This window comes from Hetaerina americana, unplaced genomic scaffold, assembly GCF_022747635.1.
Source record: "Hetaerina americana unplaced genomic scaffold, ioHetAmer1.1.p SCAF_10, whole genome shotgun sequence".
Classification (NCBI taxonomy): domain Eukaryota; kingdom Metazoa; phylum Arthropoda; class Insecta; order Odonata; family Calopterygidae; genus Hetaerina; species Hetaerina americana.
Window position 1 is genome coordinate 73,002,700 of NW_027286070.1, and position 26,938 is coordinate 73,029,637.

General features: G+C 36.8%; 1 protein-coding gene across 1 annotated transcript; it reads right to left on the reverse strand.

Moving 5' to 3' along the window:
• Nucleotides 1-2,868: 2,868 nt before the first annotated feature.
• Nucleotides 2,869-26,033, reverse strand: Pgant7 (N-acetylgalactosaminyltransferase 7). Its single transcript, XM_071598861.1, has 11 exons — nucleotides 25,721-26,033; nucleotides 25,402-25,607; nucleotides 25,156-25,322; nucleotides 22,795-23,008; nucleotides 21,067-21,243; nucleotides 19,709-19,826; nucleotides 16,107-16,232; nucleotides 11,531-11,752; nucleotides 11,023-11,121; nucleotides 8,611-8,736; nucleotides 2,869-6,599 (listed from the first exon to the last, which is right to left on the reverse strand). The coding sequence occupies exons 1-11, from the start codon at nucleotides 25,871-25,873 to the stop codon at nucleotides 6,459-6,461; spliced, it is 1,749 nt and encodes a 582-aa protein (XP_071454962.1). The 5' UTR covers nucleotides 25,874-26,033; the 3' UTR covers nucleotides 2,869-6,458.
• Between the last annotated feature and the right edge of the window lie 905 nt (nucleotides 26,034-26,938).

Consider the following 26,938-nt stretch of genomic DNA (forward strand, 5'->3'; position numbering starts at 1 on the left):
ATCATCGACCACCCTCCTTACTGCCCGGACGTTGCCCCCAGCGACTACCACTTGTTTCCCGCTCTCAAAAAACACCTTGGAGGAAAGAAATTCAAGTCAGATGACGAAGTGCAAGAAGCAGTCGTCAATTGGCTTCGTGACGCGGCGGGAGAAAGGTACGACGCCGGTATTGAAAAGCTGCTTACAAGGATGCAAAAAGTGATTGATCGCCCAGGCGACTATGAAGAAAAATAGCTAAATACTCAGCCTATCCTATGATGCACACAAAGCAGAGAATAAATTTGATTTTTCATGAAAAAAATAGGAAATCTTACTTTTCAAATCACACTCGTACTTGAGCAACTAAATCTAACATTAATAAGGAAGCAAAAAAATGTTTTAATGGTAAACATTATTATCAATATTCTCATTCTGCATCCTTGAACCCAACCCTATGCACTCACTCCACTAACAGCCGACAAGGTATAGCATACAGGTAAAAATTGTGAAGACAAATAAATGGGTCTACAGGCCTGATTTCGCATCTTTTTGGAAATTTCAAATAAAAGAGATGTCCTCTAAATGTTTACATTGAACTCATCATGAGGCTAAGCGAGATTCAATCCTCACCCATCAAAACAAACTTCCAAGTTGATTACTGTGTACATTTGGAGGGTTGGATATGAATGTGAACCATGATGTAGTACCGCATTGACCCAATTACTCCACAATTCATATTTATAAGAGTAATTTTTCTTCAAGTGTGTTGACCATTTCCATTAGCATCAGACGGAATCGAATACGCAATAAGTTCACATGCAGCCATCTTTAAGAATCAAGAAAATGAGCCAAATAAACAACTGGAGAAATGTACAATAATTTTGAATTGTGAAAACATTCACCTTGACAAGGATTCTTACACTTTGAAATTGCTGCACTGTGATGTGCACTAGTGAATGAATTGTTAAAAGTTATTGCTATGGCATCTCCTGCAGATTCTTTGAACTGAGGAAATACTTTAACCATATTCATCAGAGTAAATAAAAACCATATTCACAATTCTGTTAGTGAAGATCAAAAAAAGGGAAAGTTCTTGACCTAAAGATTGGTTAAGTAGGTGAGGGTAGATCTCACCCAATGCTGCGTGAAATTCACACATTAGCAGGGCAATAAGGGGGGTCAGTTACTTTCCCTGTGCTGCCTATGGTTTCCCTGGAAGACATGGTACCTGAAAAACACACAGCTTGGGCAAAGCTGAATGAGGCATTCACAAAAATTGAACATGTGCCCTCTTCCGGACGAGTAGTCCAGCCCTCTTGAAACTGGACTACCACATCCCCATTCGTGAAGATTCACGTCAAAATTTGTTATTTCCTACACATTTTCCTTATGGACCAAATTACCCTCACAGGAGCCTTAGTCATTTGCGTAAGGGCATGTGTGAGTTAGGGGTGCTTTCTAAAAGTGATGATATTACCTTTGGTTTCGAATGATTCATTCAAACATAGTTTATAGACAGAATCTCCCGTTGATTGCTGTATGGTATTATATAATCCATACGCAGAGGAGTATCTGATCCTGTGATTCTTGAGGTAACAGGAGAGCGGGATATCCACCAGACTTGAAAATGATCCGACTTGAATTTTATTTGAATATTTTCATGACACTAACATTGCACGCGAAATATGCCATTATTCAAAATACAATCCTATAATAATAATTTCCAAGACATAAATACTGATGTCATAGATTCATTCACCAAATTGAAGAATTACAATGTACACATCTTGATTTTTTGTATTCATTAATTTAAGTGCACGTAAACAGCCAGTTGTGGCATTCTTTTACACTGGGGCTCATGCTGTCGTTTGCAGCCACAATTAGACAAAAAATTAACATTATACTCCAATGAAGACTCAATCTTATATCTCAATTTGATAATGCAGGTTAATAAAATGACCACATGGCAGGACCAATTCAAGTAAGAGACTCCCCTGAGTGGGAAGCCATAGCTATCTTGTCAGATTAAAAACCATAAAACGCAGGACTCAATCCCGAAGGTCGGTTTAGTAGGTGATGGTAGAGATCACCCAGTACTAAGCCCTATAGGGCGTGTGAAAATTCACACATCAGGGTAGGCGTGTCATCATATATATATATATATGTATACCAAACCGACCTTCGGGTTGCTTACTATGTTTATATATATATATATATATCATGTCATCATATATATATATATATATATATATATATATATACCAAACCGACCGATATATATATATATATATATACCAAACCGACCGATATATATATATATATATATATACCAAACCGACCGATATATATATATATATATATATATATATATATATATAACACTTAGCACTAGTGGACACAGACAAAAACACAGAAACACACAAAAAAAGAGACTCACTATTTTTCGAATTTTCGGTGGTCGTTGCCACCTTTATCAAGGAGGAGAGGGACAGAACTGAAGGGAATACGAGGGCTGGAGCGATGGATGGAAGGGGAAGGTGGGGAGGGAATTCCGAAGGGACGGGTTTGGAGGGGCAGCGTTAGAAGGGTGGGGAAAATGTAGAAGGTGATGGGGGTGGAAGGGGGATGAAAATATAATTAGAACAGGGTAATTAGTGCCTAATATTGATTCCTGGCCAGTTCCAGGACTCCAAAAGCCAGATGAAGGATTGCTCTAGTGTTTTCAGTTTCAGAGGAGGATCAGAGGGTGGGAGGGATGCTATGATTGATACACTATAGCATTTATATAGCATATATATATATATATATATATATATATATATATATATATATATATATATATATATATATATATATATATAAACATAGTAAGCAACCCGAAGGTCGGTTTGGTAGGTGATGGCAGAGTTCACCCAGTACTAAGCCCTAAACGGCGTGTGACATCCACACACTAGCAGGGTAATAAGGGGGGCCAGTTCCTTTCCCTATGCCGGTTATGGCTTCCCGGGAAGATCTGGTACCCAAAAAATCACTTAATCTTGGGTGGAGCTGCAGGTGCCCAGAGTGCCTCGCCCGGGAATCGAACCCGGGACCCTCCGGTCAGTAGTCCAACGCTCTACCCACTGGACTACCGCGACCTTGATTAGATTGATCAGATTACAACCTTGCATATGCAATGGTCAATGAAATCGTACAACCAAGGTAATACACAGCAAACAATGAACTTTGATTTCAATTTTTAAAATGCTCTATGATGTAGTCACTATTTTCTCTATTGAAGCAATGTTTATAAGTCATATCATCTGCCGTGGCCATTCAAAACTATAAAGCAGCATCAAAAGTATCAGCTGAGAACAATTACTGAATTATCCCTCTGCATATAGATTCTATGGTGGTTACGAGAAGAGACCAAGGGTCAACAATAAATCTTAGCCAGCCAAATTATTCTCATTACTCCCGCAGTTATATTTATGTTGGGAGACAAATCAAGAGTCAAATAAACACCATTTAGTCAAGTCATGCATTCTTAAGCTAGACTGGGAGGTCATTAACACTAATCATTAGCGAATGACCCACTCTTCAAAACACACGTAACATACAAGTAATAATCAGCATTTAGACCTCTAAATAATTATGATATATTTAATCTATAATTCATAAGCATCTTTACAAGGCAATAATTAAGTCAAAAAGGTCATTTTTGTAAAATGTATTTGTATTGTAAATTGTGATTTAAAATTAATTTGTAATTTCTATACAGACACGTAAATTATCTTTTTGAAATACGCAAAATTAAACAAAAATATTTACACACAAATGAGTCCAAAGAGGGTTACTTTTCTATCGAAAATGCTATGTTCCTAGGTAGAAATTTCATGATAAGCTACCAAATTTAAACATGAGTGTGGGAGTTTATCATAAATACCCCTTAACTACTCAATGAAATTTGTCTTCGGAAACACATTTCATGCTACCCTTGAAATGAAAAGGTTGATTTTTGAGGGGAAAGCCTCTTAAGTCATACGGAGTAAAATGGCAATGATGTTTATAAAATCACGTTATTGAAATATTTATAAAATAAATTCATTACACAGTAAACACAAGAATTGTCCTCAAAGAGAAAAACAATGTGTATTAGTTTAAGGCTACTACGTTCTGATTTTTTAAAAAATATTCTAAATGATAGCATTAGCAGAGAAATATCTCTGCAAATCTCCCAAGTATACGAAGAAGGTAAAAATGTATCACAGTAGATATAAATACATAATGCCACACAAGACTGCTACATCACAACCCATACGGCAACTTACTTTTTTATCCATGACAAAAAGTCAATGATGCACAACCACTTAAAATTTCAGTTCACTCTGTGTGAGAAATTAACTACATCGTTTAAATATTTACACTAACACTTCTATCAGATGCCCCAACAAAAAAACTTCTCACCTAAAAACAATAACCATTCACACTGATGCACCAAGTTAATGATTTTAAGACAATTTTATGTACAAGAAATAAGTGCATTTCAATTGATAAGACTGAAATAATACTGAATGAAAAGCATCCTAGATGTTTCATAACAACAACACCTCCGACCATAACCATAACAAACTTAATACGTCTTAGATCGACACAAATTACATCGTAAAACCCATCACATTTCACAGTAGGTGTGCCACTAACAAACAGAGACTTACATTCGCTATTTCACTCAGAGGAATGACAGTGCCATTGTGCTGGTCCCAGTCTTCGCACATTTGCAGTACACTTGCATATGCTTCAGTTTCCTTATTTATATAAAATTTGATTGCACAGAATGAAACGTTATTTCTAAAATATATGCTTAACTCTACTCACATATACAGGGTTCGTCCGGAAAATAAGTGTACTGATTTTTTCCCGCCGCTCCAGGCTCGCCCAGCACCGCTCTGACGGGCTGCGATTGGAGGGGGGTATGTTGGCAAGCGACGCTGAAAAAGGCAGTCGGCTCTGAGCTGCGGTGTAGTGAGGAGCTCTGTTAATGCGAACCTCCACGCTTCGACCCACGTCACGGAACGCGATGCCGAAGTTTTTGGAGCAGCGTTATTCCATCAAATTTGCGGTAAAGCTTGGGAAATCGTCTACCGAAACTGTCGGTATGATTAACCAGGCTTACGGGGAGTCAGCCATGTCCAGAAACATGATCTTTCGGTGGCACAAGATGTTCGTGGAGGGCAGAGAAGAGGTCGTGACGACGAGTCTTCGAGAGGTTCCCGATGATGCCTTCGCGGGAGCGTTCCAGGAATGGGAACGCCGCTGGAACAAGTGTATCGACTCACAAGGGTCCTATTTTGAGGAATATTAGCTTAAGATATGTAAAAGTGTAATAAATTTTTTTTCCTGAGCTCAGTACACTTATTTTCCGGACAAACCCTGTATTCAGTTTGGCCTGATAAAAGGCATTTAATTGGACAGAAATGATTTTGCAGAAACAAATTCATTTGTCTTTCATATAAATATATTTTTCAATACCAAATTTTCCTTATGTTTCATAAAAGGGTATTTTGCTGTTAGATTTTTAACCATTAACTAGCGTCAGAGCCAAATATATGATATGTTAAGAGACAAGTGTGTCGAATATTGCTCCCTCCTCACGATATGCCTTCCCACGAATAACCTCACAGAAAATCAACCCAACTGCTAATCCAACCGTTCACTCCTGGGAGAAGTTAAGAAGAGTCTGGTGATTGCATTCTTTTTTTAAAGTTTCATCCATTGCATCACTATGAATAATTCTTACAGACAACAATTCAACTCATAAGTTCACCTGTTAAATGAACTCATCCAACGCATTCCTTTCACACACTTACCATAAGCTTAATAAATTAGTTATTGCTGAAACTATTTCATTTACATGATGGACAGGGAGCAAAGTCACAACCACATTCCTGTGCCTGGGAAAAAATGTTTACCGTTGTTCTTTCCCATACTTTCCAGGGAAACCATTTTTCCATTCAATGCAAGGCCAAAGCCAGTGAATTCACCTCCGCTGCACATAAGTAAACGACTGTCGATAATGAATACTTACACTCAATGTAAAAGCCATTTTCAGGAGTATAAAATTCCATTCACAAGCCCTTCATGACATACAACCAACCAACAGCTCTCAGGAAGAATAAATCCCTCCACCAATAGGCCAAACATTCTTGGCTCATATCTTAAAATATTTTTTTCCTTTTCCATTTTAAAGCGATGGGATCCGATATTGCATATGAATTTGTACCACCATGGTTTAAACTAAGGCACTGCATTGTAGGCGGTTTTCAAAATTGTTTTTTCTTCATCCTGTTAAACATGCACAGTTTATTCATAATGTCTATATAGCACCAAAATTATTGCAGTGATATGGTCCCATTGAAAATATCTCCACAGTCAATCACTGACAGTCCATCATCTTACTTTCCAGCATTAATTTTTTTCTTGCAGTACTTTCAAGTAATTCACCAGGATGGGTGAATTTCTTTGAAGACCCACTGCTGGTACGTGTTGATGCTATCACATGGCATGAGTGACAGGTGTGATGTCTGCGGATGCAATGCTATGCATTTCTTGTGAACTTTATGGAACATTGTTTTGGAAACCTGAAGGGAAAAGAAAATTAATGCCACGACTCACAAAACTATTTCTCTAGGTTTCATGGGCTGCATAATCATACTTTTGAAATACAATGATTTACACCCAGGAACAAATGCTTAAAAAACTAAATAGGCAATTCTCCATGAATTATGTCTTGTTGAGCTAATTTATTATTTATTTATTTACACAATTACGTTGCAATTAGGCAAATTTCCTGGTGGCAACGGTCAGGTTAGGTCAAAGATAACTACTAACAACGAAAATTACATTCGAACACATAAAAACAGATAAGAGACAAAATATTTTCACATAATGACACTTCCACATCACATACAAACAATATTTTCAAAACTACAGTGAAGTTTATTACCCAGTGGCTAATTTACATTTCAACTTAAAACTTCTAAAATTGGATGGAAAGGGCTCAAACAAACCTCCAGGCAGCTGGTTCCAATCAATAATAGTTCTATTTAAAAAAAGAGTATTTTTTCTTATTGGTTTTTCGAGTCCTTATTTTTATTTTGTGGCTATGGTCGTTTTTTCCCTTAAAGTTAGGCTTTTCTACCCCTTGCCATAAATCTTCCCCTCGCTTCGTCCTTTTTAACAATTCTATACCATCATTGTCTAAGGGTAACCAAATGAGATTCAGCAACAAATATCTATAGTTTTATTGATTTTCTTTCATGACTTTCTCCAGAAATTGGCAGATGAGTAAACCTGAGAGCATCTGCAGTTTAATATAATGTCATCAACAAAGTTTGAGATGACCATTAATTATGAATGCATACTATGATTCGCCTAACATGGAAATCTTTCATAATATGGATTACATACAGCATAATTCTGTGTATGGCATCATATGCTAAGGTTTGGTACATACAATACAATCCCCACATTCATGACCTCATTACCTTCAGTTTCAATTTTCCTATGGTTCAATCAGCTCAGAAATATTATATTTAAAATGTAATGCCTCCTTATACTTAAGAGGGGGGAGTGACTCAACCGATTTTGCCCCGGGCAGGTGCCCTGGACAGTGTGTGAGCACATCCAGGGGGTCTCTCCAGCAATGCCACCGCCTGTATTCACTGCTGTGCTAATTCAAATGATGCCATGAAAACTACTTTTGGATTTCCTTTAAAACCACAGTTAAATGCAAAAGCAGAGACTACTGTCATCCAAAGTCTGAGAGAAGCCATGAAGTGTTACCATCAATGAAAAATGCATACTGCTGATTGGATGCGAACATTTAAAGAAAAAATATCGCAGTAGGTAAATATTTGCGTGAAGAATTGACGAATTAATTTTCCACCATTGAGGTGGCAAAGAACAAACAAAATTTGATGCAGCTTTTCAGAGGTAATGCATGAAGCAAAAGTGACATGTGACATTTATGGAGTACAAAAAGATGTCAACGGGGAAAGGGCATTCATTCAATTTGTGTGTTGAAGATATGAATAGGATATGTTGGCCAGAGGTAAAAAAAACCAATGCATCTTTCCACTAAATTTTTGATTCAGTACAACTAGTTCCAATGCAATGGTATTATATATTCTATTGTTTCAGGCTTCACTTCGTGGAAGTAATTGATATCCATTATTAAAATAGAAAGAAAGACTCGTACTTTTCCACAGATTTTATTATACGGTACAATGCGTTTCACCGACTTGCGGCATCATCAGGTACGCGGTGAAACGCGTTGTACCATATAATAAAATCTGTGGAAAAGTACGAGTCTTTCTTTCTATTTTAACAATGGTATTATCCTCATGTGTGCAGAAATTTTAGTGGAAAAATAAATTGTTTTTTTTTTTTAACTTCAAAGATAATGGATTTCCAAAAATTTAAGCTTGAAAACATCCAATATATGTATGCCTATTGTTGGTATCATGTCACATCAAGAGGTAAGATTGTACGAAGGCATTTATAAATAATCAACCATAGCATAAAACACCTAATTAAATAGTTCATGCACACGATACTTTTAATTAACCCATTAAAATACGGCAGGCATACCTCATCATACTGCCACGGTCCATCAACAGTCCCAAGACGGCAGAAAACTAATTTAATTCCTTGAAGGTCAGCATCGACACATCGCTCCCCAACACCCAATTGCCCCTTGGCATTGAGACGTAGCAACTGTAATGACGTAATTGAATACATTTCAGGGCAATGCATGACGATGATGTTTTAGATCTCTTTCATTAAAATCAGATACAATAGATACGTGAAACTTGGGTACTCATCAAATATACCTATGCTCTGTCTTATGTTTTCCAATTAAGCCTTCAAGCGGAGGATTTTAAAGACCAAGCATTTCTCATGTAATGCGCGTCCAGCCCAATGGTCCCGTGAAATTCCTCAAGTGTTTGAGCGAACTCCCAGTTTGCTTGGGATGGGTGAATAACAGTGCCAGAGGGTAAACGGCAGCACATACCACGAAATTTTGTGGCCTGATAAACTTTATGCCAAACCCTAATACATATAACAGATTGCATCATGCATAAGTTGCATAATCAGCCCACCTTTAAACTAAAATGTTGTACCAGCAAACAAATGCATACCTTAACCCTCTTAGTGATAGTAATTTAAGCAAATGTATCACCTTAGGAAAAAAAACATTATGAAGTTATTTGTTTAGATATCCATATGCAGTTTTTTTATTTTAAAATATAATATTGTAGTTAATAATGATGTAATACATTTACATCATCTGAATAATAAATGTAATTATTACAGTATCATAAATTTGAAGAATATTTTTTTTAGCAATAATATTTCGATTTTTAGACACAAAACTAATATTTTTTTTAAAAACATTTTTCAATTAAACTACGATATTTAAATATAATAAAGAATCAAAATGACATGTAGAATATATTATAATTAAATAAAGAAAAACCAGTGAGTTACAAATTTTTTTGTCAGCCTCTGCATAGTTTGATTTTGTTGAAAAGGCTGATCTCACTGAGTCAAATTGGGACTTTTCCCCTTTCCTTGAGACTGCGGCAATGTGCTTACAATCTAAAGGCAGAAAAAAACTAAGTTCTAACTCACAGAGAACTGCTGACAATGTAATCCATTACACAGGGCGCAATTGATTAGATACGACGGACGGCAAGAGAAACCAAAATGATTACAAAGCAGTGCTCTCATTTCCATCGTCTCAACAAAGTCTGAATAAGCAGGTATATATCAACAACACGACACCACAACACATTCAAGAGATTACAGATGAAAACAGATTAGTAGCCTTTCAGTGGCTTTTCATAGTGGAAAGACCACTCAGAAAAAAAAACGAGCAAACAATTAGGCAGAGCTTCCCGAAATGTACAAAACTGAACGAAAAATTATAGTAAGAATTATACTTTTTGAAAAGCATTTAAAATTGCTAATAAAAAATTTAAAAAATAGTTACGTAATTCTATGGAATTCAACCTATCGATAGCACAAAAACCATAAATTATTAAAGAAAAAACCATAAGTTACAACGATTTAAACAAAAGCCTACGCAAGAGCCGATATATCGGCCCGCCGCACTAAGAGGGTTAATTATTAGCATATATTTTGCCCTCATATAACCTGTACGATATTACTTTTAGTCATAAATAGTGGAAAAATCTATTATTATACATGCATGTAAATTATTCTCCACCAACTGCAGTGTACCAATAAAATAAGACTTCATCTGATCAACACATATTGTAACCCCATGTCGCTGGATCTCTCACTCAGCCATTACTTCGGGAATTATCAGGGGCGTCCGACCTGCCCACAGGGCAAGCAAGCATTACGTGGAGGTTAATACATCCAAGGCACTCGGCAAACAAACATCCCGTGGAACCACAAATGCAGTCCAGGGATATCATTTTCTATTTCTGAAGCGGAGGATTGATGTCACGACATAATCCTTAGGGAGGGTGAAAGGAAAACCCTTGGATCTTAATCCTGATGGTGCTCATGGCCACTTAATCATGATGCTGGTGCATCTGCCATCTCAGGGTGACCATTTCTTTAAACTAATGAATACTGAGCATTGGGAAAGTGAAAGGGTATTTCAACTCGGGCATTCAAGAGATACATTTACCAAATAAATTAGTTTACTTTCAAGCTAGAGCCCAGTGTTGTCACCAAACTCTATATGGTTAAAAAGTTTTTGTGCTTATTCCCATGTTTTCCTGGTTCCCTTTGAATTCTGGGCATATTCCTGGATTTCACCATTTTTCTGGTGGCTTCACGTTTTCCTCGTAATTCATTGCTGTTTTATTCAAACTGTATCTCAAAGATACAACACACCAACACATTCAGAGAGTCAATTAATGCGCAAAGTTCAAATTAAATGACCAACATAAAACCAATCGCGGGTTCTTTATCTTAATCAATTATTTCATATGAAAACAATGACACAACTTGTCACAAACATACCTGATTACTCCCATGACCATGGCAATGCGCAACGCCCATCAGACTTGGAGGTCCATGTCCCATCGTATCCATGCACTTGTCCGTGGCAACACAATGCAACTATGCAGCATTCAAACGAGAATGGATTATTAAGTGGCACAGATGAATTTCCAGTTATAAATTCACAATAGCACTTTATTATCTAAGAGAGTAGAGAAAGGTATACAGGAATGTTGAAAGAATGTAAATTAACTGAAATTAACAGATTTGAACTGTAGATTCCTTTACATAATTCTAAGCAGCCTTCCTCACAAAAAAACAAGACTGAAAGGGGAAGGATGGCAATATGTTCCATAGGTACAAAGGCTCACATAATACGCACACCAATTTTTTTGAAGATAAATATACAAGAAATACTGGACAACTCTTGAGAAAATTGCATAGATAACAGCATACAAACTAAATAAGAAATCATTGCAAAATAATTTCCAGCACAAGCTAAATTATCACAATTAAATTTCATACTTACTTCACCCCAGTGTATATTTGGGGGTAATTCAGGGTACTTTTCCAGAACATCATAGGCTACATTGTCCATAAACCATTTGAAGTTCCTACAGCGCAGCCTTTCTTTAAGTTCCAACTGCTCCCGAATGTCACCCATATCCAAGAACCTTGCGAGAGGTTCTCTGGTGTAGAAAAACTCCTTGTATTTCTCATCAAACCAGACTTCAATCACCCGCTTGTAATTCTATAAAGAAATACAAACATTATATGAAACAAGATATTTCTCAATTTGTGGGAGAAAGCAGGCATCACTAAATGAGCCAATAGCATCATCAAATTATCTGCAGAAATGTTTATTTTTATGTCATTAACATCAATAATGATTATTGCACGATAATCCATACACCTTGCCATATCTATTCAAAGCCCTTAAAATGCCTTCAAATATGAAATCTGCTGCAGTCCACGGTTCACAAAACTTCTCCAATCATACAATATCAAGGTAGGAAAAATTGACATGAAGAGTTTCCCCTCTACAGTCTTTCCACAGACAACTTATCCAAAACCATTGCTGTGTGTCTAAAAATATCAGAGACTAAATTAATTTCTATTTTATTGAATTTTCATTTCAAGCAAATGCATGAAACATTATTTCATTAATATATACATATTTAAGAAAGATCATACAAAACTGTACAATGCAGCATGTTTGTCCATAAATGTGGGAAACTGACCATTACCCAACCGTATATAAAAATAAGGGATTATGAAACATTTCTGATGGAGAGCATATGTATCTATGAATTTTGTACAATTATATTTTAGTTTTGACACTTAAAAATCCATAAAGAATGCAAACAAAAATTTGTAATACAGCGTGGAACCTCACCAAGAGAGTGATTTGCATTACGAGCAAAAAGGTTTGGTCAGGAAACGTCTTACTTCACAAGCGACTCGTGAGCACATAATGAGTGAGGAGGAGAGGGGAACTCCATGATTCGCTGATCGCCTGCTGCTTTGCCTCTAGCACTCAAGCCAATGGCATCTTGGCATTGCTCGTGATCACACATTCATCCAAACTTGTGTTCAAACTATTATTAGTGATATTTGTGTGCATATTTTTCAATTGACCCCAGAGAAAAACCCATTAGAAGAGAGCCATATGAGAATCAAAATAAACGATAACAGCAGAAATGAAGAGTATAAATCAATGGAAACGACGGGGAACAAGGCGTGAGGTTGACTGCTCCAGTCTGCACATCAACAAACAGTCCCCATCGACGACTGGCCTTTACCTCAAGAACACAGACAAAACTAAGAAAATAGACGCTTCAAAATATTATTACTATTACTTTTTATTTGCCCAGAGATCACAATATAAAAATACCATGTGGGTGGTGTATGTACATGATATAAGGCACATCAAAGTGGAGCAAAGACACTAGCTCAATTAAGATACATAAGAAAAGAGATGATGCTCAGAGTTGCATAAATGTTTGGCACAAACCCATGAACATTGGCTGTAACATGCACTTGCAATATCAAATTCAGAAAAATCATTGATCATTAACATGAATCAGACCATGACCATTGCTAGAAACTAAAAGTATGAACTTACTGGATGGGAATATTGTTGAGATGTTCGTCAACCGAGTAGAACATATTGCGCTGTAGATATCCTTTTAATTTATGCCTGAATGCAGCAGTTCCCTTTGTATCCTTGATACTTTTGGGTAGTTTGTTATATAATCCGATGCCCATTTCATTGGGTCCTAATTTCAATGCTTTCGTTCTAATATTCCCATTATGAATGCTGTGCCTTCCTCTGGTGTAATGATAATAGAATAACATAACAGATAATAGAATGACACGAGTGTCTACGCAACGGTTATGTATTCTCAATGATATTGAAAGGGTGCTTCTCATATGCATTAACGAAAAGCAACTGCAGTGCGTCATCATTAATAAGAATATAATTTTTTGAGAAAAGGAAATTGATTTTGACCGACCTCGTCGATGGGATGTCGGGATCATCAATGGCCACACATGTGATTGGGGGGAGCCGTGCGTGGTTCGAGAAGTTTACGAGAAGAAACATAACTCACGGCATTATGAGACATGATGAAGCAAGCACCGAGTTAAAGGCAGCAGAGAACTTCATGGGTGACTTCAAAATTCTCTTAGAGTCCGAGGGCTACCTGCTTCAACAGGTTTTTAATTGTGAAGAGACGGTTCTCCACGGGAAGAAGATGCCAAGGTAAACCTATGTTTGGGCGCATAACAGCAGAAGGGAATACATTGCCCGACCAAAGGGCAAACAAAGTCTGTCTCACAATGCTATTTTGCACAAATGCAAGCAGCAATTTGAAAATCATACCTTTGCTTGTTTACCATTCAGAAACTCCACAAATCTTCAGGAAGTGTTATGCCCAAAAGAGAGGCACAGGTCAGGGGAATGCATCGTACGAGACATCGTCCTAATGAGGCGATGCCTTATATAGTGCCATACATACATTTAATGATCATTCTGTTGCAACGAGTTGCAATTTTATCAAACTTTGAAGATATGACGAAAACAAATGTCTCTAGACAACTTTCTAGTTTAAAATATTTATGTACGTGTAAAAAATAATTTACAATTTATTTAGATTATTTTTTGCTTAAACAAATCAAGTACACATTCCCGGTTGCTTCATTCCACGAAAGGAGAAAAGGTGAATGTGATCCCACGATCCTAAACAAAGTAAATTTTCTTCGAATAAACCTTGCACATAATTTATTTTATTTTTGGTGTGGAATGCATCATTGTATTTCACATTAATTCATACCCAAGAATTTATTTCACAGTATGAGTGTTTCACTTTACCACAAAGATCGCAAAATGGAATTTACTCGTATCATGAGGTTCCACTCTGGTATGAAATTTCTCATGAACCATAAACCAGTCAAACCATTATTTGCATTTTGGAATTTGCATATCCCTGCATTTTACAACATTTTTATCGCATCCGATACAATTTCCTATTTTTCCAACACATAAGGAAGCCCTTAGTTACAGAATTTCATTTTCAGTTTCCCTACAATTTGCATCAATATGTACTGGACTAAAAAAATCACATTCTAAAAAAGTTACTCATGTACATTAGCCCTTACAACAAACTTTTTTTGACTTTGTTTGTATATAGTAGTAGTAGTATTTAGGAGAGGTGACCGACATCCTGAGGTCATTTGCGCCCTTAGGGATGGACAGGAAAGGATGAAGGGTGGAGAGAAACCCGGCGTCGATCGGCATTAGCCTACTCTTAGCCAACGGCGCCAAGAGTTTGGCAGATTAATGTCCCATTCGAATGACGACGTACTCACTCAAAGTGCTCTCCACAAAGCACCTCAAGTAGAGATTGGGATAGCACTGAAATATATCTGCCATCCCCGGGATTTGAGCCCGGGCCCTCTCGGTGGGTTGCCTGTACATTAGCCAAGGCACCATCCCCTTAGTTTGTAAAAATACACCTAAATAAGATGAGAGGGAGCAGTAGCATGAATGGTTTCAGCGAAGACTTTCAATGTGGTGAGGCAGTTCAGGGAAAGACTATTGACAGAAACTAGAGCTACTTCAACTCTTAATCTCAGTCTTGGTCTCCCGGGAAAATATTTGCGCTACGACAGTGAAATTGGCTGACAAGGTGATGGACACATTTTGTTGAGTTGCATGCAGAGTCATCTATATCAATCAGTTGCAAAAAGGATAAACAATGTATGGAGAGTGCTATGCACCATTATTGAAGTGTTTGAGCGAAGAAATCAACTTAAGTGCTCTCATTCGTCAAAGAAAAGAATTCTCTCCCATCGAGACAATGCACAGATGCACATCTGCACAGTTTTTATGGCAAAAATTATGTTATTAAAGTTCGAATTAATACTAAATCCACCACATTCACCAGCTTTGGCCTGCAGCAATTTTTTTTCTTTCCAAACTTGAAAGAATGGCTCACAGGAATATGATTGTTGTTGACCAAGGAGGTCATGTCCAACACTGATTTTGAGGACCTTTCGAAACCCGAGTTTAAGGATGCCTCAAAAAATTTAAATAAAGAATGGAGAAGTGTTTCGAGTTTTAAGCAGCTTATGTAAAAACTTAAAAATATCACCCTAAAATAATGTTTTTCCATTTTTCCTAAGTACTCATCGAACAGCGTACCTACAACCATAAGATCCTCAAGCATGATTGAATTATTAGGCAACATTACTTTTTTCGGGGTTGTTTTATGTTCGCCCCACGACATAATTCGTAATTTTGGGTATTACTAGTGTATGATATTATTATGACATAAGAGTGGTACATCAAGAAAAGGTGTTTTAGAAACTACGTGGTCATATAAAGACCCACAGCTGCTTTTTTTAAGAATGGTTTGAAGCCATCCATCATATCCTTATGGGTATTCATATTAATTTAACAGGTACACTTTACAAAAATCTAAAATGCATTTAGGAGAACAAAATGCATTATGAAAATTGAAAATGTGTTATAGAAGTTTCTTTTAAAGTTAATTTCTATGCTGTAAGTTTTTGAAACTAACTAAAACATTATTATTACATACAATTGTGATCAAAGGTCCTTTCTTCTTATGGGCTAATTTTCCAAAATTATACGGCATGAATCCTCGGTAAACATGGCCAACCCTAGAGCAAGGGACCCATTCAATGCTTCCACCGCACTGCCATATCTGTTGGGATAAGAAAGAGAGAGTCGTCACAACAAGGACAAAACCCACAATTAAGAAAAATGACTTACTGCACACCATATCCCAATGAGCTAACAAATGTACAATTTTTATGAGTACTAAATTATATATCTCACCCATCACTGAAAGTTCACTGGATGAATCAGAACCAATAGAGGTAAATCAATTTCGCCCTCTTTATTTGTTAAGCTTAGCTGCCACCAGAGAAAATTACTGGTAAAATACTTTTAAAAACAATGTGCATAACAGCAAAAAAGATTAAAATTTACTTTAGTTCATAATTTTAATTATATGATCTCTTCTTTGTTAGGGCTTATTATTTTTACAACAATTGTAGAAATTACGGAACAGTAAAGAAGTCGATTTGACTTAAGATCTCTACCTTCATGTACATAATGGTGCGTAAAGGGTGAACAAAAAAATTGAAGTCTTAGGAGCCATTTTAATCATTGCCACAAAAGTCAGGGATAGCTGAATATCCTACAATACAAATATGAACTCCATATGCTCTTTCACTGTATTTAAGGACAAAAACTTACTAAATCTAACTCCAGGATAACTAAAATATTATGTGACTCTTGAGGATAAACTTCGTTACCAACAACAGGCTCTTTACCTAATAATTCAGTGAACTTTGCTTTAATTACACAGAAATATGTTTTTTTCTTTAGTACACACATTTTCTTTGCACCCTTTGACTTTTAAAATTATTTTAATGCAATCTTATCATAATATTTAAACTTTCAAATTTTCATTAGAGGGCAGTTCAATAAGTACCCGTGTTAGAAATGAAGAAACCATTTTTCAAAAACATTTTTTTTATTTTTCAACACAGTCCCATTTTACAAGGATACACTTCTTCCAACGTTCTGGCCATTTTCTCAACCCCTCCACAAAATAGGATTTGTCCAACTCTCCAAAATACGCCTCTGTCTCGGCGATAACTTCCTCGTTTGAGCTAAATTTTTTTTCCGCGAGCCATTTCTTCATGTTAGGGAATAAGAAAAAGTCGCAGGGAGCCAGATCGGGTGAATACGGGGGGGGGCGACAGCAATTCATAACGTAGTTCATGCAATTTGGCGGCGACAACTCCGGATCAGCTTGTTGTCCACCGTGAGCAACCGCGGCATCCATCGGGCTGGCGATTTTTTCATTTAGCCAACTTATCAAGTAAAATATCAATTGCCATTCCGGTCGACACACCCACGGTCTCTGCTACTTCGTGAACTTTCGTTCGTCGATCAGCGAGAATCATGGCGTGGACTTTTTGAATGATTTCCTCGGGAACCACGTCTGCCGGGCGTCCTGGTCGCTCCTCATCAAAAACAGATGTTCGCCCACGCTTAAATTCGTTGAACCAATATCTAACTGTGATCATAGATGGCATAGAAGTGTCCCCATAAACAGCATCCAACTTTGCTTTTATCACCTCACATTTCTTCCCGTCCAAAAACAAAAAGCGAATTACCGAACGAGACTGTTCTCTTTTCCATCTTAGTGAAAATCACGAAACACGTCTTACTCGAATGGCTGCCAAATCCAAACTAACCTAAAAATCAGTCTGACATATGTTTCACCGTCGTTTGATAGATGGCAGCACACGATGATAACATAAACTTCCCTTAGGAATACCCTTTGTCCTCAAACACGGGTACTTATCGAACCGCCCTTGTATATCCCACAATTTGCAACAGCTGATGAAAGAGGTTGCTGGAGCACTTTACACGTATCAAGTGATGAGCAACACTGGACCTAATCGATTGCACTTAAGCTTAAATATGAATGAAACATTTTTATGAAGGCATAAACAAACATTTCTTGTTTCATGGCGGATACATACATATATTGCTATCATTGCTTTTGAAAAGTGTGCATGCCAAATATTGTAGTTGTCATGGTTTTACTTTCTTTAAGATGGAATAGTGACCATCATGCACCTGAAATTTAATTAAGACTGTTAAGATACTTAATTGACAGTTAATTACACACCTTTTCCCACTGAAGTGTTACCACGAAGGTGGAAAAGTTACATTCATTGCTTTGAATGTCTGTCTTCATGTTTTGCAGGGCTTTTTCTCCAGTACAATATGCAATTTTGGGGCTCACTTGCCATTTTTTCAGTAATACACCTGCATTTTCATTGATTGTAATTGTACAATTATGTCTTAAATTAATTAGAATGACAAAAAAAACTTGAGGATAAATCTCACTCCTCAGAAAATAAAGCAATTTTATTGCAAAGACTTGAGTTTATAACGGCACGGATGTTTCCTTGTCTGAGGAACTCAATATCCTAATTTCAATATTGAATATTGTAGCAAAATCCTAGATGGCAATAGAGAAAAGGATGATGGAATGTGGTCTAATGACTAGAAATTGAGGTAATATATAAAATAAATCCAGTATCATGGCCTTGAGAAAGTACTGAAACTTGGCATCAATATTCCAGAGCTTTAAGCACACTCACTTGTGGAGCTCTGTTAAAAGAAAAGGGAATACATGTTGCCGCAATATTCAGTTTTCATACATCAAAGCATCAATTGCCTTTTCAAAAACCGGTATTATCCAGTTTATATAACCAAATTTGCAGATCCTGAAAGAATTTCCTGCCAGAAGGAGAAGGCCTCAGCAATCACATTGATGGCCATGCTCTTAAAGCCATTTTAAATGCGGATGAAACAAATCTTTTTGCCAATGTATTACATGAAGAGAGACTAGGATTTTGAAGGGGAGCATTGGATAAACATAGGGGCATTCACAACAAAGCTCTCCTTACTCTATTAGGTGCTAATGGAGATGGCAGCAAGAAACTTATGGCATTAATGCTTGCCATCAAATATTTTTCCCAAAAAAGTTTTCATCTAATCAAGATACAATTGCTGCTGTAGAAGAGTACTTCGTAGCAGTTCCAGAAGAACACTACAGAGACGGAATAATGGCCCTGGAACACCACTGAATGAAATGCATTAATATTAAAAACCAAAACTTTTTGAAAACATAAATTGTCAATTTCATCAGCAGGCCAAGAATTTTCCAGATCACCCAGGTATGACGTAAATGTAATCAATTGCCAGAGTGAAAAGCATTCCTCATGGTAGTCTGGTGAGTGGCACATTCCACTGCTGACTGGAGGGCTCAGGTTTGATTTCTGCCAACTTGGACCCTTCATTCACACTGTGGTTTATAGACATAAAATCTTCCTGGGTGGCAAAATGAAAGGAGCTGTCCCCCTGTCATCGCCCCCACATTTCACACACGGTAAGAGCGTGGTATGAGGTGAAATCTACCCTTGCCAAACATTTGACTCAAATACCTTAATTTATTTTTCAAGAACAATGAAGAATAATTAGAAAATTCAATTAAAAAACTAATTAGGATGAAGCACAAGGTTGTAACATACATACATCACGGTGATAGACCGTATCTTAGATTATCTAGTAAAATAAATCTTTGGATACCTTGAATGATAGTTCAAAATTTTCACCACCCCACACAAGAAGACCAGGGTCATAGGCTCCAAGTTCCAAGAAGTACTTTCGATCAATCGCAAAGAGGCCACCGGCATGTGTTGGAGACCTGCACATTACAACAAGGGAAGAGCATTTAAAAAATAGAGGGGAGTTTTGCCTCACTGATGATTATACATGTGAGTACAAGCTCACAAGGTCAGAGGGATTGAGTGAACAAGGTTAGCCAAAGTAAAACAAGTACAATGCAAAGAAAACACAGAAGACGTCACGACAGTTGCTTCGATGACTCATATACTAGGTGCACAATGCAAAAATTTCACAGCATAAAAATCATTAGTCAGGACTCAAACCCATAGCCCTCAATTTCCAGAAATCAAGGGATTCAGGTTCGAATCCAGTTCAAGACTAATGATTTTCATACAGAGAGATTTAAGCCAAATGTAAGTATTTCCTTATTATTTTACTTCAATATTCTCAGCCAATTTTACTAGTGCACATTTATACCATCACATTTAAAGGTTATCATTAATATTTTCCAAGATTATTCGGGTCTCCCACTGGGTCCACGTTCGTAGGTTTGCCGACGTTTCAATGGCCGAGTCGTCCATCGTCTTCAGGGCATCCCTGCCTTCAGGGCTTCATGCCCTGAAGACGATGGACGACTCGGCCATCGAAACGTCGGCAAACCTACGAACGTGGACCCGGTGGGAGACCCGAATAATCTTGAAAAACATTATTCGCCGGGAAAGTACCAGATCATTCTTCGTTATCATTAATATTTTAAAATTCTTCTAACTATAAATTCCTCACATAATTAACTCGACATGAAGCAACAAAAAAAGAACATACTAAGTTTTTAAGCAACTTCATTAAATATGTCATTTACCATTTACCATTCTAAAGGAAAATTATTAGAGCAGTATATGAATTGTGGGCAGTTAATACTATTAAAATGTTTATGGATTACACTAAATTAACATGTGAAAGATACTAGATTACTGGAACTTAACATAAAAAGCAACAGAATATCAAGGATGGAACTCATTAATGGTCAAAATACTTTGTTTCAAAAAAGATGTAAATAGTGAATTGCCATCACACAAGGAATTATACTTATGCGTGGCCATATAAACATATGATTAACATGCCATCTTAAAGATTAGGACGAGGTGGTTCTTCATTAGAGTGTCAATACACCATAATTCAATACTGGTACCTCAATGCAAGTAGTCATACATACACCGAGCAAGTATTCGTAAAAGCAATTCATTTGAAAAGGTTCACGTGAAATGAATGGGAGAAAACAAAGCCCATAAGCCAATAGTAATAAATAAATGTACACTCACTTATAAGGGGCACTCTTATGCTCTCTTGCCGCAGCCTCTTGCGGTGGAAGTTCGTTCTCTTTGTAGAGCATTCCCCACTCAAATATGCCTCGGTAGTGATGGTCATCTTGGTAAACAGGGCGGTACTCAAAAGTGTTGTGGTCAATACCATCAATCACCGGAACTGTCATGACAGTCCTTTCCAGAAAAAGTAACATCAGGGAAAAATATAAGCAAAAGAAAATCTCCGCATAAACAAGTGAGCATAATGAAAGTTTAATTAGATCCAGGACAAGGGACTCCAGATATAAATGCATAATTTCTGGGGGGTTGTAGAGGCAGGAGTTACCATGCAAATAACTCATCTGGTACATTTAGATGTCGACAGTTTCCACTCTTCTCATGTGTCCTTCCCTCCTCCCTTTCCTCCTGAGATCACCTCACTTTAAACTACATTTCTCTTTCAGTCTCCATGCCTCTCTTCCCCGCTTTGATTACCCAGAAACTCTTCTGGGCAAAATTATCTGTAAATACTACCACACCACCGATCCTTCTAAACCTGAAGCAAACCACAGCAACCTATCAGCGCCACTTATCTCCTCGTCATTCAATCCATCCGAGCTGTTCAAAAGGATCCATTGCCCATCCTAACCAATTATAAAATCATCGCCAATCAACTCCCCAAATGCTCCTTGGTTGAATTCAGACATCCCACAAACCTTGGTGATAACATTAGGAGCCACCAAATGCCCCAAACAATCCCCTCCTCCCAAGACCTCACCAAATCTTTAAAATCATGCAAGACGCACCCCTGTCCCTTTCCGACTATTCCCTCCATTCGCCAAGAGAAACCCTTCTGAATTTTCTCCCATCCCTTCACACCTCTCACTCACTTCCTCAAATGCAAACTTTGCCCTGCCTATCACATTAGTCAAGGCACCACACCTATGAATATCAACATCAATAGTCTTCGGAGAGCATCCCGACATCTCTCATCTCTGATAGACTCTCCTCCAGTTCCTAAACCGCCACATACCTACTTTAAGTTGAAACAGATCAACCATTCCAAACAGATCACCGTTTTGCCAAATCTTTCTTTGCCCAGAAAGATACATGCACAAAAGAAAAGAATGACAGAAATAGTCCGCACGTTTCTATACAAATGAAACCGAAATACGAGAGTAGTTTGAAAGGTACACGAAAGGTCAAGAAATAATGCACCACTGGGGCTTAACAAAGTTAGTAACATTTAACGGCACCCCTTAAGGGAACACACACTCAAGTTCCAGCAAGATTGATCCATTTTTCTGCTTAGCATTTGTTGACATCAATCAAGTCATTTCCAACAAATTTGAGAGAAGTTTATTTTGATTAAATTGTTTTGATTTTGAAGGTTTACGAGAGTGCCAATGCTATGGGCAACGAGTGAATGGTTACAAAATATTCTGTATCCACATTTGGATATGAGAAAGACATGGGTGCCGAGATTGCTCACAGTTGAGCAAAAGTAGAATTGGATGACATGTTCCAAGCTCAGTTTGTGGCATGTTCCATGCGTGCATACCACACACCATTATTAGACCATCTGGAACCTGAGCCACAAAAACATCCACTGGACCACAACCATAGCCATATCCATCTCCATCATGGCAACGCACAATATATATCTGTAAGCATTTCGTATCATGGATATGGTTACAATACTTTTCTTAATTTAAATGCAAACCCAAGGACAAAGACATGGATTACCTATTCCTGTAAATGGGAGCAAGTAGTGGGGGCAGCCAGTTCTTGTTGACTTCACAATGGGCGTCCAGGAACAGGATTACTTCGCCCTTGGCCTCTTTCGCTCCGTTTGCACGCGTGCGAATCAGACCTTCTCTTTCATTATTTCTCAATAGGCGCACTTTCCCTTGTAAAATGGGATTCTTCAAATATTTTTGAAGCTGTTCTTTGAGGTGCTCTAAAAATTAAACAAATTAGAAGGAAAACTTTAAAAATTTCCCTCACTTAAAATATTCTGCCTATTAGGGGCACATTTCGGATGGCCCTTAATGATTATTTAACACTAAATATCAACTATGACCCTGCAAGTCAGCTGTAAATGCATCTTATCCCAGGGGCCATTGGCCTTTTCAATGATGGCATCACATTAAAACACTACTGACGAAAGCAATTGGAAATTACGTCAATTATTATTCTTATGGTAATTGAGGAGGAGGTTGGCATGAAAATGAATAGGCATAAATAGAAAATTAAACCTGATTTTTTTTATCCAAAAGGTTAGGTTAGCGGAGTAGAGGATGTAAGGGAGGTTTCTGGACGGCTTGACTACCAGCAGAAATAGAGAAAGAAATAAATAAAGAGAATGAAAAAGAGTAAAATAGGGCGATTTCAACATAAATTTTCAAACTAATACAAATCGAAATTTAACATGGCAATGAGTGATCCATCCTTGACAGCATTGACAGAAATAAATTGCCTTTAATATATTTTCCTGAATTTTTTCCATCTTCATATGCCATCACAAACTTATCAATAACATTAGAATTAAATATACCCTCCGCCAAAGGGTTGAGTGTTCATTTGATGACAGAAGGGCCCTGGATTCAAATTTTGGTGCCGTGAAAATCAACATGAATATGACAAGAACATGCAAATATGATGACTTGACCATCACTACATTTTTCCAGGCATCAGAGAATCCCATTTTTGTTTATCAAATTATTTCTTCTCAATGCTGAGCACCATATATATCCATAAATAAGGTGTTTTGAGCTTAGGTCACAGCATACGTTGCTGTCCAAGTTATTGATTCCTTAGCTCAGTCTTAGACAATTAAATGAATACAAGTTACATAATAATTTTGGAAAATATTTCAATTAAGTTACATGTGATCAAATATAGAATTCAATAGATAAAAATGTTTAGAAATGAACTCAATGAAGTAAAAATTTTGGAGGCAAATGCCCTCAGTAGCTCAAGCACAAAGAAACACCAACTTTTGCAGTGTTATGTATAATATACATCCAGAAAAACTACCATATTTTCAAACTGTTAAATTTAAAAGTTTATATCAAGCAGACGAAGCAAAAAAAAATCTATCACCCCAGCGAAAATCTATAATTACAGACCATTGTTTTTCGGTTAGTGCAGTATATGGTATAATCAATGTTCATCACAAAATACTATAGAAAAATAGGCTTTTCAATAAATAACATTTCTAAATTCTGGTAATGAAGAAATTGCACAACATTATATAAAGAATTCTTCGTCATTTTTATTATTTCATTGAACATAAACAATAAGTATTTCTAGGTAAATATGTTGCATGTAAATATGCATTTTATGTAAATATATTTCGATAACATTTTCCATATTGCTCAATAACCTTGATGCAAACCGATCGATTATTTAAGCATAGGTTTCAGTTTATTCAGTCTAATGCAAAGCATGCAGGAAGCAATCATTTTATCCATAAAACGGTCCTCTCTCGTATTTTAGAAGCAAGTGTTTTCATTCAACAGTGAGGAAGTACTCAGTTAATTGCATTATCTCACTCATAGAAAAGTCATATGTTTTCAAATTGCAAACCTATCTATTAACTATTTAATCAAATAGGAAATGACAAGAACGCGTACGACATCATCTGAGTGATATTATCTAAACAGAAACACAACATAATTTAAATGACACTTTTAAAAATAATTAAAGAACATTAGCTTTTATTCACGTATGGTTATAGAATGAAGAAATCTACCCAAATATTAATGTCATTTCAGAAAAGTATTTCCAGGACAGATGCATTACAGATACTAGGGCAAGTAATCGTAAAGTCACATTGAACTGAATACCCCTATCCAACAAAAACCTGTCATAAATCTGTCCAAATCAATAACCAGAAGAACGAAATGGAAAACCTGTTCAAATGGTCGTTTAATTTAATGGTAGTTTATTATTGGAATAAAGTATAATAAAATATAATTTCTTTAAAAGAGCCATAAATGAAATTGTTGATAAAACTCTCTAAACAAGATACAAATAAATAAAATGAATTATAACAGAAACAAACGTAAATAAAGAAAATACGAACTGGCAATAGGACATTACCTTTATTGCTGTAGTCATCTACTAACAGAACCTCCTCAAGAAACTGGGGTGGACTTCGATTTATAACACTATGAACAGTTCTAAGAAGAGTAGACCAGCCTTCATTGTGAAAAACTATAATGACGCTGACACGGGGTAAATCTTCGGAATAATTCCAGTGTTTACACCTGAATCCCAAATAAATTAGGGTAAAATCACAAAGAAAACACAAGTAGAAATTAGAAAAATGCATCGTAATGATCTTACTCTGTCATTCTTGTATCTGGTATACTTCGGTCAAGAGATATTTCATCAGAGCAGACCATATTCATCCCATACTCCGATAACGATTGAGCAGCATCGTTTTCTTGATCATGTACGATGTGAGCTTTACCATTTTCTCCAGGCCCTGATCTGATTTCCACCTCCTTCGGTTCAAAATTACCAAATTTTCCTTCAACAAATGTAGGAGCCTGCAATATAAAATGGAAATTGAAGATCTAAAATTACTGCTACCGGCAACCCAGCATTTTTAGGCCAACAAATTGGGCATCCACAGAATTAAATTGTCAGCACATACACTTACAGCTCTTTGTGGTAAATTTCTGGGAGATGCCAAAGAAAATCCTTTATCTCCCAAGCCAGGTACAGGGACAAAAAGATATAGAAAAGCAAGTATTAACAACACGGCCAACGCAACTTTTACGAGTCTTCCTCGGCGAAGCTGAACGATTTTCATTTCTGTCAAAAATTAGACGCCGCATTGAAATTCAAAACATTCGAGTTATATTGTACGCTGAACTGAAAAGCAATCCACAAAATTAACTTGAATCTATAAATATCACAGGTTTTGGAAGTCTTTACTGCTATTCACAACATTACACCAACAAACGTTCAGACGACGTGTCTCAAACACCAAGGTTGCCAAATATTCTGAAATTTTGAAACCGGACGGACCAGTCCTGACACACGTACAATGAATTCGAATAACTTACCAATCAATTAAAAATAAAATCAATAGTATTTGGAGAATATATAAATTCCATTAAATAATATTCAAAATTCACTAAAATATAATGAACAAAATTGATATGTGCATTGTATATCGAATACTACATAAAACAAATTCATTTGTATTTGCGCGGGAGCATTATCGCTCACTTTTTGCTGATACAGCAGAAAAATAAACTTTTGGAAATTTAAAATCGAATACCAATTATTCCTTATGATAAAATAAAAATACTTTCATGAATTCACCAAATTTGGCCCGTTGAACATTCTAATTCAAGGTCATTATTTTGCATTTTATTGTACCCAAAGAATGACAAGATGGGTTACAGATAAACCACAACCATAACACAGTAATCAACCCGAAGGTCGGTTTGGTAGTCGATTGTAGCGTTCACCCAGTATAATAATTCCGATGGTGTCTGAAATTCACAAGTCAGGGTAGGGGGGCCAGTTCCTTTCCCAGTGCCGGTTATGGTTTCCCAGGAAGACCTGGTATCCCAAAAATCACATAGCTTTGGTGAAACTGCAGGTGCCCAGAGAGGCTTGCCCGGGAATCGAGCCCGGGCCCTTCAGTCAGTAGTTAAACGCTCTACCCGCTGTTCTACCACGACCCACAGGCTACAGATATGAATTGAAATTGAACATTATATTGGTAAATCGCAGTTCATTTTACAAAAATCACCAATGCACTAAGAAAATTAAATACTAAAAGTTAAATAAAATTTATATTTTTTATTGCAAAACAAAGCTTCAGTGATGGTATATTACGCTTCTAGTTCGTATCATGGATGAA